The sequence below is a fragment of the Pseudonaja textilis genome, chromosome 1, assembly GCF_049901715.1.
Source record: "Pseudonaja textilis isolate UNSWEBS1 chromosome 1, rPseTex1.2, whole genome shotgun sequence".
NCBI lineage: Eukaryota > Metazoa > Chordata > Lepidosauria > Squamata > Elapidae > Pseudonaja > Pseudonaja textilis.
Window position 1 is genome coordinate 214,389,643 of NC_141990.1, and position 14,397 is coordinate 214,404,039.

The following is a 14,397-nucleotide window of genomic DNA, read 5'->3' on the forward strand; positions in this document are numbered from 1 at the left end:
CAGGTCAGTGACAGTTTTGGGATAGGCATTCCTTCAGATGAAGGTGTACCAATAGGTAAATATATAATCCATAAACAGGATCATTAAATGTAGATACAATTAATCTTAATCATGAAACCATGCAGAATGAAATAAAAATGCCATGCCTATCAATTAACAGTGAGGGGGGAAAGCTTGTTTATACTCTGCCTTGAGAATGTGAGAGGATTATCAGAGTTAGTTTTCACACAGTCACTGAAAAACATGGTAGCAAATCTGATTATTGCAAAAACGAGGTAGAAATGGAAACTGACCCTTTTGTTCAACAGAGGGCCCCAATAGGTTACATGTGGTAGGAAGAAGAAAGAGGTGCAAAAGAATTTGAAGACTGAGTACAGATCAAGGTCAAGAACAGAGGAATCAGCAGAATTTTTTGATTATGGCCTCCTAACCTTCCCTCAAAAATGAATCAGTATGCTATCAGCAGTTCTGAATTCTTGTAAACTTATCTATTTGGATATAGTCCTGCCTGCTGGGTGAGATATGACAAGGATAACAATCCCGTGAAAGCCATGTGCAACCAATACTAGCAACTTAAAATAAAAATGCAATTATTTAAAAACAACCATCTCTTTAGTATCTTTCTAACCATGTAAATAATCTTTGAAAATCAGCATCAGAATGGCATATGCAGTACAGAAGTCAGCTGGCTTATAGTAATGAAAGATGGAGAAAGAAACCTATGCTATTAGTACTCTGTGTTAGGGCAGACATTTTTTAAAAATCATTCTAATGTTGCAAATCACAAATTGTTCTGCCATTAGGTTTCTGTCCCTTATTCCCAGAAACCACTGAATCTTGCAGGTTGCTCCACGTACTATATGCAATTCCATCTTTTAGTTCCTAAGCTTCTTTTTTATCTATAGTATTTCAGGGGAACTATTCCAGTAGAACTGATCAGCAAAACATTGAAGAAGTACCTACTTTCATGTGATATGAACTGACTTAATGATTTCTTTCTCACTCAAATTCTCTTCTCTTCCTGCTCCAACCTCTACCTAGACACAAGGATATTAATCACCAGGTACGGTCTCTAGAATCCCTTTCTGTTTGTTCTCCTGGCAGGCTCCTTCATTGGATGATTTTAGAAAGAAACCAAACAGTTCTTGTTAAAGGGGTTTTGTTGCTACTTCTACTTTTACTGAATAGCTTTTACAACTATTTTTACATTATGTTATTAACTGACTGCTTTCATTACAATCACTGTCTTCAATGTCATACTTGGAGGATGACTGCTACAAAACTGCAAACAAAACGGGGTCATTAGGTAACAAGTGTAAGTTATTAGCTTGCACAGAGGAATGCTGGCATCGGCGAAAAGCAATTATTTCTTTCAGTTTCAGACCATCAAAATGTAGAGTAAGCATATTCAGCAGCTATGAATGCCATGACAATAAGCATGAGAGACTGGAGGGCAGGGGAAAAATGTTCTCCCTGTCCCTTGTTGGAAAATGTGGCTGACTTGATCTCAAAAACTTATACCAAAAAACTGTCATTAGAAACCAAGGCTAAATTGCCATATTTTACTGCTGCTCTCACTTGTTCATCTAAAATATCAACCAATACCTCTGCGGTTTGCAGAAGTATTATTAGCTATACAGCCTGTCTTTGTCCAGAAGAGATGGACCAGTTAGGAATGGAGATCCACAAAATTAAACTAATTTTCTTTTGGAAAAATAAAATAAGCTTGATAACTAAGTGTGGTGTGATATTTTCTATTAAAAGCTCAATCCTATCCTCTATCTCAAATATAGAAAGAAAAAACCCTGCGCTGTCAGAGGTACACAGTATACTTAGTGTATACTGAAACTTTAGCACCTAACTAAATATAGCAAGCATATTTTAGTTTTATTTGGTTTGGGGTTTACTAATTATGTGTACATGAAGAAATAGACAAGTATAGGAAATGAAAATAAACTGATGTACTCTAAAAAGTGTTTGTCTCATTGTGATTCTCTAATGCTAGGAAGCAAATGCTATTGTAAATATTTTTTTCCAGAATCTGGCTGGTTTTAGCATTTTACCCACAGATCACCTATCCTTCAGCCCTTCCAGGTGCACTATGTCCAAAAAGGTACCACTGATAGTACCACATAGGTCAACCCCAAAGTCATTCTAAACACCTTATGAATATTCAGGCAGTGATTGCTTACATTCATACTCATGTCTGAGTGAACACTGTTTGCAGTTGTTATTTTTCAGCAGCTGCCCTGTGGTGTTTGAAACTAAGCTGACTGACAGCAGGATTTAATACTTGCTTTCAGTTATCTCCTGAAGTTTTAATTATATACTTGGTTTGCTTACCTGTTTCTAAGGCTGAACCAAGGGATTATCAAATCCCTTGAGATTTTTAGAATTTGCTTGAAGATGCTCGTGTTTGAGGTCCACACAACATGAAGGAGCCCATAACTTCAAACTGCAACAATAACTACTGAACTTTTGAAAGAGTGATACTTGCTGCATTGTCTTGTTGACTTGCTAGGCATCTTATTAGGCTTCAAAATGAGTGGCGATATTAGAAATGTCCAGTATTCATTTCTAAGCAGATGTAACTACACTGAAGTCACTTTCAGTTGCCCTAGTACCAACCTTCATATGCTTCCCTACATGTTTGAATTCTTTTTGACTATAGGAGTTGGGTTATAAATATCTAATATACCACTTGGGACAAAAATTGAGCATCCTAAACTTGATGTCAGAAGAAATGTTCACTGATTTTTTTTTTTTTTTGTAGTTATTTGCCTAACCGTATTTGGATTGAGGCCATATTGCGCCATGAAAAATAATCTTAATGCTGCACAAATAGTTATTTTTGTGCATGCAAGAATATAATGTGATGTTATCATGGTTCAGTGAGTGGTTTGCATTTAATCATTTGCAGAAAACAGAGGAAGTCAGAGATTTATATTTAAATTATCTGATCCAGGCCGGAATGAACAGAAACAAATGCATAGAAGTTTCACATCACTCTCCATATTGAATAATTGGATGAATGATGAGTTGGCATATAAAGGTTTAAATTATCCCCAAATTCTCTGAAACAAGGAGAGTTAAAATTCCATGTGATGATTCCACTTATCTGCATAAAAACCAGGTCAGCAATTGAAGCTAATAATAACCAAATGTAACCCATATTAAACATTATCCAATTTGGCATCCTTTGGATTTATTCAGTCTTAATCTTAATCGTCCCTAGGCAAAATGGGTAGGGATGGAAAGAGAAGTTTGGAAAAGATACTTTTCTTGCTGTTATTCTATTGGTTTCAGTTTTCATTTATTTATCCCCACTTTTTTTCTAGTACCTTCTTGGCTGATTTCCATAAAATCTCAGACTGCATTATAGGGATTGTGAAAATTGAAACATAATACATCTTGAAGACACTAGCTAGAACAGCCAAGGCCAGATATTGGGTTATGGAGGATTGCTATAGATCACTATTCTTTCTTAACTAGGTTGCCTCTAGATGTCAGGTAACTCTTAGAACTTTTTCCCAATGGTTGTGACTTTCAGATATATTGATTTCTCTTTCTTGCGATCTATTTTAGAAGATTGGAGAAAGGTGAACTACCCATATGAAATGCATTCATTTTAATGCAACTTGTCTTGGGAACCAAGTCAGGGAAGGATGCTTTCCAATTCATTCTAATCTTACTTTATTTGTTGAAACTGAATGAGTGACAAAAATCCCCTCTTCTCTATGTAGAGCAGGGGTGGGATTCTACCAGTTTGGACTGGTTCAGTAGAACTGGTTGTTATGATTCTCCATAGTTCAGACACCTGCCCCCCCATCCCCAGGCTCAGTTGGCTGGCTTCCCCACCGGTGTGGCCCCATCATGGTGGCAGTACTGGCTGGGGCCTACCTAGCTGCCCACCTATGCCACACAACGTTCTCCCAGCCCTCTCTTACCATGTGGCAGCTGCAGCGCAGTGAGCTGTGGCAGCAGTACTCCAACTGGTAGGGCGGCAGACCCGGCTGCCTCCTGTAAGCAGTGCCGTTGCTGCAGTGCCTCCGCCACCTCTGCTGCCTCGACCCGCTTCTTCCAGGGGAAAAATGAAAGGCACTGCTGTGACAGCACTGCTTATGGGAGGCAGCCAGGTCCCTGCCTTCCCGGTTGGAGCACTGCTGCCACCACTGCCACCCACTCCCTGCCACCTGCAGTGGTGCTTTGGGACGGCTTGTGGGATGCTCTATGGCCCTGCTGCCACAACATGCTACCTACAGAGGTGTTTTGGGAGGGCTTGGGGGTGCTCCACAGCCCCACCACTGCCACCCACTGCTCATGGAGGTGCTTTGGGAGGGCTGGTTGGTTCTCCACAGTCCTGCTGCCTCCTGCCACCTGCCGCCTGCTGCCAGCTGCCCACCACCCACCGCCCACAGAGATGCTTTGGGAGGGCTGGGGGAGTGTTCCACGGCCCTGCCACTGCCACTGCTGTCACATGCCATCCCCCTGCTTTCTTCTTTTTCCCTCCACCCACTGCTGACTGTATCTCACCAGATCATTCAGTTTGTCCCAGACCGTGTGTGTGTGTGTGTGTGTGTGTGTGTGTGAGAGAGAGAGAGAGAGAGAGAGAGAGAGAGAAGAAACAAAGAAACAAAGAAAGAGGAAGGGAGACAAAAAAGGAAGAGACAAAGAAAGGAAGAGGAAGAAAGGAAGAGAAAGAAAGAGAAAAGGGAGAAAAAGAAAGAGACAAAGGAAGAAATAAATAAAAAGAAATAGAAAGGAAGGGAGAGAGAGACTGTATGGTGTGTGTGTGAAAGAGAGAGAAACAAGAAAAGAAAGAAAGAAAGAGAGGGGGGAGAAAGAGAAAGAAAGAAAGAAAGAAAGAAAGAAAGAAAGAAAGAAAGAAAGAAAGAAAGAAAGAAAGAAAGAAAGAAAGAGATATTATATTATTTTTAATTGTTCCATTATTTATCATATATTAATATTTTACACCTAAAGTGATTTTACTGCCCTTTTTTTTGCCTAGGGCAACCACATATTTTTCAGGGTTTACAAACATTCAATGTCTATAGTCCAGACTCCAGAGCATTAAATACACTTGTTTCTGCTCAGGCAGGGAAACAGAGGATGCCAAACACTGAGTAGAGGTCCTGGGAAAGGTGTCAGAATAACAGAATAACACTTAGAAAGGACTCTAGGGGAAACCTTATACCATTTCAGAGAAATGGCTGTCCAGTCTTTTAAAAATTTCTTGTGATTGAGCACCCAGAACTTCTGGGGACAGGCAGTTCCATTAGTTAATTGTTCTCACAGTCAGGAAGTTTCTCCTTAGTCTTAGTTTGCTTCTCTTATTGTTCAGTTTCCATCCATTGCTTCTTGTTTGCTTTCTGGTGCTTTGAAAAATACATTGCCCACAGACCCCTCTTTCTGGCAGCCCCTTAAAAACCTGTTGCCTATCACCCTCTTGGACAAAGCATGTGAGCCATTTCCTCCTTTCAGTGGTCCATGAAAGTACATCTAGAGTACGTAGATAATAAAGTCAAAAAAGGGTGAACATTTTTACAGAACTTACAGATAAGTTGAGGCTGGGTGAGACAAGGAATGGCTGGGAGGGGAGGGGCCAGGTGAGGCACCCCTTGATGTGAGTGACATTGAGCTGGTCATGCCCAGACAGTCACGTGACCACCAAGCCATACCCACAAATTAAGCCATGCCCACAGAATCGGTTGTTAAGATATTTGAAACCCACCCCGATGCAGAGCCTAATGCACTTACATTTCTTGACCTGAAGAGAATTAGAATAAGACTGGTAGTACATTTTCTGACTAATAAATTGAATTCATATTACTTTTTAGTATTATAGTGAGAAAAGGTACTACCACATTCTAATTTCTTAAAAAATATAAATTCCTTCTAATTATTTTTTTGCCAATATTAAAAAAGGTTAAACTTGGTGCATTTTAGTTAAGAATAATTGGTTCAGGCAGAGGCCATGTGATATTGATCTGCCAAAAAGGGAACTGTTTCTTCACTCAGAGGTTGTGAATTTGGATGGGAACATTCAAAAGTCTACCAGGCTGCTTAAGCATTAGCTTTTAGCAATCAATTGGCAAACTGCATAGTCAAAAAAGGTAATATTTAACCACTCAGAGAAGATCAGTGATTAATGTGACAGAAATTGGTGAAGCATTTGGAAAACAAGGGCTGTTGCTATTATAATCACATCCAATTATGTATTAATTAAAGGATGATTACAAAATATAATTATTATTGTTCATAAATGTTGTACTTATGAGAATGATTCAGCCCTCAGGTGTTGTTACTGTGCTGTAATTAATACAAGGTTCCCAATTTGTCTAATATGATTTCTTTTTAACACTTTCTTCTAAATTTTGTGTTCAGTGATACTGGTAATTAAAACAGTGTCATGTGGAGGATGGTCAGATCTACAGTATATTTGTATTACCACAGAAACTAGGATCAGAGAAATGGATATATGTTTTGTTTAAATATAAGGAAAAGGTTCTTGAAGGCAAGAGGTGCACAACAGTGGAGTTTGTGGGTTATCCACTTTTAAAAAGACACTAAAGAGTTCCTCTGAAGGATAATTATCTGGTTTTCTTGCACATCTTGAGAAGTTTGCACGAGACTAATTCCAGCATTTGATGTCTAGTGGTTAAGGGACTAGATTGCAAACCAGAAGACTGGGAATTATAGTCCTACCTTAGGCATGAAATGTGGCTGGGTGACTTTGGGCCAGTCACTCTCTCTCAGCCCAACTCACCTCACCAGGTTGATGTTGTGGTGAAAATAAGAAGAGGAAGAAAATATTAGGTATATCTTCTCTGCCTTGAGTTATTTATAAAAATGATAAAGGCAAGATAAAAATAAATTCTCAAACACCTGGCTTTTATTGATCTTCCATGCAGCTTGTTCTAACAGGTGTTTTGAATTTAATTTTAAGGTTATTTATGAGATGTAACAGTAACTCAGCTGCTGTTTCTAAACTGAGTTGCTCTTTGATTTCTTGAGATCTGGATTTTTCTGAGTTTGGAGTCTGTTTTTTTTAAAATCCTATTATTGTATACTCCTTAAGATATCTTGGGCTTGAATGAAATGAAAACATGCATAGGCATACATATGTTGTATACATATACATATATACTCATGGACATATATGTATAGATGTTTATGTGGGTATACTTGAGATGGGCGGCTATACAAGTTTCCATGTACAGGAAGGCACAGAAAAAGAGAAAGAAAGGGAAGGGACAGGCTATCTAGAATTCTTCTCCTATGTCTGCAGAAAAAACAATTACTACCAACCTGCCTTCCATCGAGGACCTGTATACTGCATGAGTCAAAAAACGGGCTGTGAAAATACACTGCTCAAAAAAATAAAGGGAACACAAAAATAAGACATCCTAGCTCTGAATGAATGAAATATTCTTATTAAATACATTGTTCATTACATAGTTGAATGTGCTGACAACAAAATCACACAAAAATTATCAATGGAAATCAAATTTGGCAACCGATGGTGGTCTGGATTTGGAGTTACACTCAAAATTAAAGTGGAAAAAGACACTACAGGTTGATCCAACTTTGATGTAATGTCCTTAAAACAAGTCAAAATGAGGCTCAGTAGTGTGTGTGGCCTCCATGTGCCTGTATGACCTCCCTACAATGTCTGGGCATGCTCCTGATGAGGTGGCGGATGTTTTCCTGAGGGATCTCCTCCCACACCTGGACTAAAGCATCCCCCAGCCCCTGGACAGTCTGTGGTGCAACGTGGCATTGATGGATGGAGTGAGACATGATGTCCCAGATGTGCTCAATTGGATTCAGGTCTGGGGAACGGGCAGGCCAGTCCATAGCATCAATGCCTTCGTCTTGCAGGAACTGCTGACACACTCCAGCCACATGAGGTCTAGCATTGTCATGCATTAGGAGAAACCCAGGGCCAACCGCACCAGCATATGGTCTCACAAGGGATCTGAGGATCTCATCTCGGTACCTAATGGCAGTCAGGCTACCTCTGGCGAGCACATGGAGGGCTGTGCGGCCCCCTAAAGAAATGCTACCCCACACCATTACTGACCCACTGCTAAACCGGTCATGCTGGAGGATGTTGCAGGCAGCAGAACATTCTCCACGGTGTCTCCAGACCCTGTCACGTCTGTCATATGTGCTCAGTGTGAACCTGCTTTCATCTGTGAAGAGCACAGGGCACCAGTGGTGAATTTGCCAATTTTGGTGTTCTCTGGCAAATACCAAACATCCTGCACGGTGTTGGGCTGCAAGCACAACCCCCACCTGTGGACGTCGGGCCCCATACTACCCTCATGGAGTCTGTTTCTGACCATTTGAGCAGCCACATGCACGTTTGTGGCCCGCTGGAGGTCATTTTGCAGGGCTCTGGCAGTGTTCCTCCTGTCCCTCCTTGCACAAAGGCAGAGGTAGCAGTCCTGATGCTGGGTTGTTGCCTTCCTACGGCCTCCTCCACGTCTCCTAATGTACTGGCCTGTCTCCTGGTAGTGCCTCCATGCTTTGGACACTATGTTGACAGACACAGCAAACCTTCTTGCCACAGCTCACATTGATGTGCCATCCTGGATGAGCTGCACTACCTGTGCCACTTGTGTGGGTTGTACACCCCGTCTCATGCTACCACTAGAGTGACAGCACCACCAGCATTCAAAAATTACCAAACCATCAGCCAGAAAGCATAGGAACTGAGAAGTGGTCTGTGGTCACCACCTGCAGAACCACTCCTTTATTGGGGATGTCTTGCTAACTGCCTGTGCTTTCCACCTGTTGTCTATTCCATTTGCACAACAGCATGTGAAATTGATTGTCAATCAGTGTTACTACCTAAGTGGACAATTTGATTTCACAGAAGTGTGATTGACTTGGAGTTACATTGTGTTGTTTTAGTGTTCCCTTTATTTTTTTGAGCAGTGTATTTACAGACTTTTCACATCCTGGACATAAACTGTTTCAACTCCTTCCCTCAAAATGATGCTATAGAGCACTGCATACCAGAACAACTAGACACAAGGACAGTTTTTCCCCGAATGCCATCACTCTGCTAAACAAATAATTCCCTCAACACTGTCCAACTATTTGCATTACTATTACTATTACTCCTCCCGGCCTTCCTTTCACCCATCTCCTCCCACTTATGACTGTATGACTGTAACCTTGTTGCTTGTATCCTAATGATTTTTGACTGTTTCCTAGTATGATTTGATTGCTTATTTGTACCCTATGATTATTATTGTGTTGTACCTTATGATTCTTGATGAATGTATCTTTTCTTTTATGTACACTGAGAGCACATGCACCAAGACAAACTCCTTGTGTGTCCAATCAAACTTGGCCAATAAAGAATTCTATTCTATTCTATTCTATTCTATTCTATTCTATTCTATTCTATTCTATTCTATCTGAAGTACTACTAAAAAGATTGGAAGCTTTCTGAAAGCTTTCTGAAATAGCTGTTACTATTCAATATATATGTGTGAAGAAAAAATAAGGCTTAAAAGCTAAGGAAGCTGCTCATTTGTTTAATTTTCAAGCCCAGGTTGCCTGTATAGGTGTTTCTTGATTTCTTTACATTTGATATAAATTTAAACAGGGACAGTAACATAATCCTGGATGTAATTTGGTGCCAAACACTACAGATTAATACCAGCACTTTAAATTGTGCCAAAAAGCCAATGCAGGTGTAACACATTCCTACTGATAATTGCCAGAGTCTACATAGGCTGCTGCAGTTTGAACTAGCTGAAGCCACCAAGTGGTATTGGTGGAATTGCTACCAGTTTTGTCCAATAATGGGCTAGATAGAAATGTAAGGTATTTCTTTATCTATCATATATCTATGAACAAGGCATCATGATTGAACAATGCATCAAGACTGAATAAGGCATCTGCTTTTGTATCTTTTGCACATACAAAAGGAGGATGAACAAATGTTTCTAAAAGAACATTCCAAACTACTCTTGATGTGGGAACGCTGGTAAATTTATCATTTCACTGCAAAAAAAAAAAAGTTGTAAAATACATATAATGTCACGTAAAGGTAAAGAAACGACATGGAAGAAAAGAAACATGGTTCTTACATGCTTTTCTTCAAACTGGTCTCCACCAAATGCTGCCACGCAGGGTTTGATGCCTCCCGTTCCAAGAGCAATCAGAGACAGGCCCGTCATTGACAAAATCCTTCAAATAGGGATGAAAATCTCAGCACCATAAAAAGACTTGGGGGAAGAGCAGGGGAAGACTTGGGGGCAGAGCTGATAACTCTGTAACAGAGTCTTTTGAAGCATGTTAGTGCTGTGGCAAGCCTGAATCCTGCAATAGGAACCATGCAGGGAGGTTATCCTTTCCTGTTTCTTTCTAATGGACTTCCAGCCAACAAAATAAGCAAAAATCAAGTTGGATCAAGTAACGTCTTATAAGTCTTTCATCTCAAAAACATGCTAGAAGACAAGTTGAAACGAGATCACCCTTTTGGTTGGATCTGTAGCTTATTGCCTTTTGTATCACAGCACTGAGCTACCCCGTTCACCTGTAAATTCTTGAGGCAGAGACTCATTATGATCCATCACCAGCTAATGACAGTAGGAGATATTTTTCTATTTAAAAGGGAAAGTGGCAGAACCTCCAGCTTTCTTGTATCTCCTCCCAGTGAACAAACTTTCCCAGTGCAAACTCTGCAGTAATAGATTGTGATCTAACAACCATTTGACTTTTTTTGCTGCATTTGGCAATACGTACACCCATTCTCTAAAAGGTGTACAAAGGAATGACCAGCTGTTGTAACAGTGTCACCAATGAGGCCCAAGTAGCTCCACTGTATTGCTGGGGGTGGAGACATGGGTTGTGAACTATTGATGGTGCTTCAGTATTGATGGTGCTTCAACATTCTAGAAAAATGGTTATTGGGAATTTGAAACTGAATCTGGCACTAGATCGTCTGGAACTTGCTTCCCACTATCAAATATGAAATGCAAATAAATTCCCTAGCCCAATGCAGCAAAATCACACTTAATCACTCTGGAATAAGACTACTCTGGAATACGGTTGCTAAGAAAGATGTGCTTTTCAATGAATTCAAGGAAGCTGTATAGGTTTTTTTTTATTTCTTTACACAACTTTTTGAAAACTGAAGTTATTAACTAGGTTAACCTGTTAGGTGGGATTTGCGTTTGTGTTATCGCTATATAATTTATTTTTAACACTTATTCGTTTATATGTTAAACTGCCCAATAATTGAAACCACCTGAATAATATAGACTATTATAAAATACAAAACAATAATATCAAATAAATGTGATTGTAATTGATTGGTTGATTCTTATGTTTCCTTGAATACGGGGTTAATCTGGGAAATAATAAGTCTGAGAAAATAAAAACTGCCCAAGCTGTCTTTGTGCCATTTGAGATTTTCTGTTGCCTTATTGTTGCAGTCCCTTGTTTTACTCAAAAAAACCCTATTCCTCAATGCAAAGAACTTTTACAGAGGGCTGTGGAATGTTGTTGAAGCTAAGATGGCAAGATCTGACGTTGTTGAGATTTGGGTTGGAATAAATCAGTTCCCTTAGGACTATGAATTCCTCATGACTACAACTCCATGGCTGTTGAAAACAAGTACAATACATCCGAAATAACATTTTTCCTCAGGGTTTTTTGGCATTGTTATTTCTTTTTAGGTAGATTTTTTTATACCAGGGAATATTCAATTTTGTAATTCCACACCTAGGTTACCTAGCATACTTTAAATCATTTTGAATCTAGCCAAGTTAAACATTTATGGAAAATACTTTTTATATTGTCTTGGAATTGTATAGGTTACAACCAGTGATGGGATTCAATTTTTTTTACTACAGGTTCTGTGGTGTGGCTTGGTGGGAGTGGCAGGGAAAGGATACTGTAAAATCTCCAGTCAGAGGTGGTATTTGCCAGTTCTGTGAGCTACTCAAAATTTCCGCTACCGGTTCTCCAGAACTGGTCAGAACCTGCTGAATACCACCTCTGGCTCCAACTACAAATCAATCAGAATAGAGCTGGAAGAGACCTTGCAGGTCTTCTAGCCCAGGGGTAGGGAAACTTGGCTCTTCTATCACTTATGGACTTCAACTCCCAGAATTCCTGAGTGAGCCATAAAAGGTGACCCATCCCTGTCCTACTTGTTTTTAGGTGTGGGGGAAATCAATTTTTGACTTGAATGGGACTGTTTAATATACAAATGTAGGACATAATGTCCTACATTTGTATATTAAACAGTGCCATTTGTATATTAAACAGTCCCATTCAAGTCAAAAATTGATTTCCCCCACAACTGAAAAACCAGTAGGCCAGGAATGGGGAACCTTTTATGGCTCACTCAGGAATTCTGGGAGTTGAAGTCTATAAGTGATAGAAGAGCCAAGTTTCCCTGCCCCTGTTCTAGCCCAACTCCCTGCTCAGGCAGGAGAGCCTGTAGCATTTCAGACTGTCCAGTCTCTTCTTAAAAACTTGCAGTGATGGAGCAACCACAATATCTGAAGGCAAGCTGTTCCACTGATTAATTGTCCTTACTGTTCGGAAGTTTCTGCTTAATTCCAGGTTGCTTCTCTCCTTGATTAATTTTCATCCATTATTTCTTGTCCTGCCTTCTGGTGCTTTGGAAGATAAGTTGACCCCCTCCTCTTTGTGGCAGCCTCTCAAATACTGGAATACTGCTATCATGTCACCCCAGTCCTTCTTTTCTAAATCCTGCACCATTCTTCATACATTTTAGTCTCCAGGCCTTTAATTCTTAGTTGATCTTCTTTGCACTTTTTCCAAAGTCTCTACATCTTTTTTTGTAATAAATAATCAAAAGTTCGTCTGTAAAGCACTTTATGCCATATACTCTCCAGCCAGATCATGATCTCCATGAAAAAATATGCACTTCACATCACATAAAGAGCAACATATTTAATTTTAATATAATTTTCCATGTTTATGATTTTTCATCAAATGCAAGAACAAAAACTCCTTGCATGATTTCTCCAACTCAAATAGTATTAAGCTATCTGGTGTGTCCAAGTACTTTGGCCTTCAGTTTCTACCAATCCCAGCCAAAATGGCCAATGGCAAGAGATTAGGTGACTACAGTCAAAATATTTATAGGCAACCTGATTAAGTAGGGGAAGAATCAAAATTATAACACAACTCATTTTGCACAGCAACATTACGAAGTTGGATTTATAGGATTCTAAGGTGACTGCACAGGCCCTTCATTTCTGAAAAATGAGCACACTTGAAAACACTGTGGTTCACTTTATATTTGTATGTGTTTGCTCTGCAATAGTAAACAAAATTCCCCTAATCATGCTGAATGGCAACGGTCAAGGGCCCCTCAGTCAAAGATAGAGACTAATCAGCAGCTGAGTGGTGAATTCCAAGCAGTGCTCTCACCACTAAAACACATGAAGTCAAGTCTGGAACAAATTTTTGCACTCTAAGAATCAAGACTGTCTGTTTTTCAAAAGGTAGGCACTGGCAGCTGTCAAGGCTATGATATCCAGACCTGACAGGGATAAAACTCATTATGCCCAGATAACAAAAAGGTCTGACAGAGCCACATAATGCTTGCAACAAGGTACATTTGAATGCACTGCTCATTAATACAAGTTAATTAATTATCACATTATCAAAACCCAGCAGGCCCTTTCCTCATTACTTACACATGAGCAATGTGGTTTCCCACACTTGTTATTGCCCCAACTGATTTGATCACGTGCCCAATAACGTAAACAATGGAGAGATAAATGATTGTTCTGCAAAGGGAAGAGAAGAGAAAAGAAAAGAAAAGTGGGTAAACATTATCAGCCAAAGGCAGGTGCATTTATAATCAGAAAGCCAAAAATGTATCTGTGGTTCCTGATAGGGAAGAGACAAGCATTTTTCTACTGCTGGGATATCTACCAAAATTACAACCCTTCTTTCTCTGTTGTTCTCCTAAGTGTTGGGGAAAAGAGCTATTGCTGACCAGAAGGATGAGGGAAAGCACTATGATATGGTTCCTCTTCAGATTGGCAGCTTCTCTTCCCTGATGATGGATTCCATATTCCTCTGAATTGTTCCTGACAATACAAATGGAATAGCCTAAATAAAAAAGGGAAAGTCTATATGCATAGACAGCATGTTTCATTCTTACTTGTATTTTCCCAGCCAGGAGTCAGCAATGAAGGCACCAATGACTGGTGAGAAGTAACACAAACTTGAGAAAGCATGGTACACAGATGTGGAAGTTGTTTCATCCCAATGCAGGAAGTAGAGAAAATACAAAGACAGGACAGCTGCAGGAAGAAACATAACAACAAGAAAAATACAGGATAATGGATATTGCTAATATTTATTCAAATATTTTATATAGTT

The 14,397-nt window shown here is 39.7% G+C and overlaps 1 protein-coding gene across 13 annotated transcripts in view; it reads right to left on the minus strand.

The window, feature by feature from the left end:
• Nucleotides 1–14,397, minus strand: part of SLC15A2 (solute carrier family 15 member 2) — a 107,456-nt gene that overhangs the window by 70,088 nt on the left and 22,971 nt on the right. For all 13 annotated transcript variants that reach the window (XR_015740812.1, XR_015740814.1, XR_015740813.1 and 10 more), the window contains exons 3-5: nucleotides 14,177–14,318; nucleotides 13,704–13,796; nucleotides 10,110–10,209 (exon numbers count right to left, since the gene is read on the minus strand). Coding sequence is in view for 10 of the 13 variants with exons in the window: in XM_087920430.1 (XP_087776556.1) it covers nucleotides 10,110–10,209; nucleotides 13,704–13,796; nucleotides 14,177–14,318 (335 nt within the window). In the remaining 3 variants the exon portion in view is untranslated. The remainder of the gene's footprint in view (nucleotides 1–10,109; nucleotides 10,210–13,703; nucleotides 13,797–14,176; nucleotides 14,319–14,397) is intronic.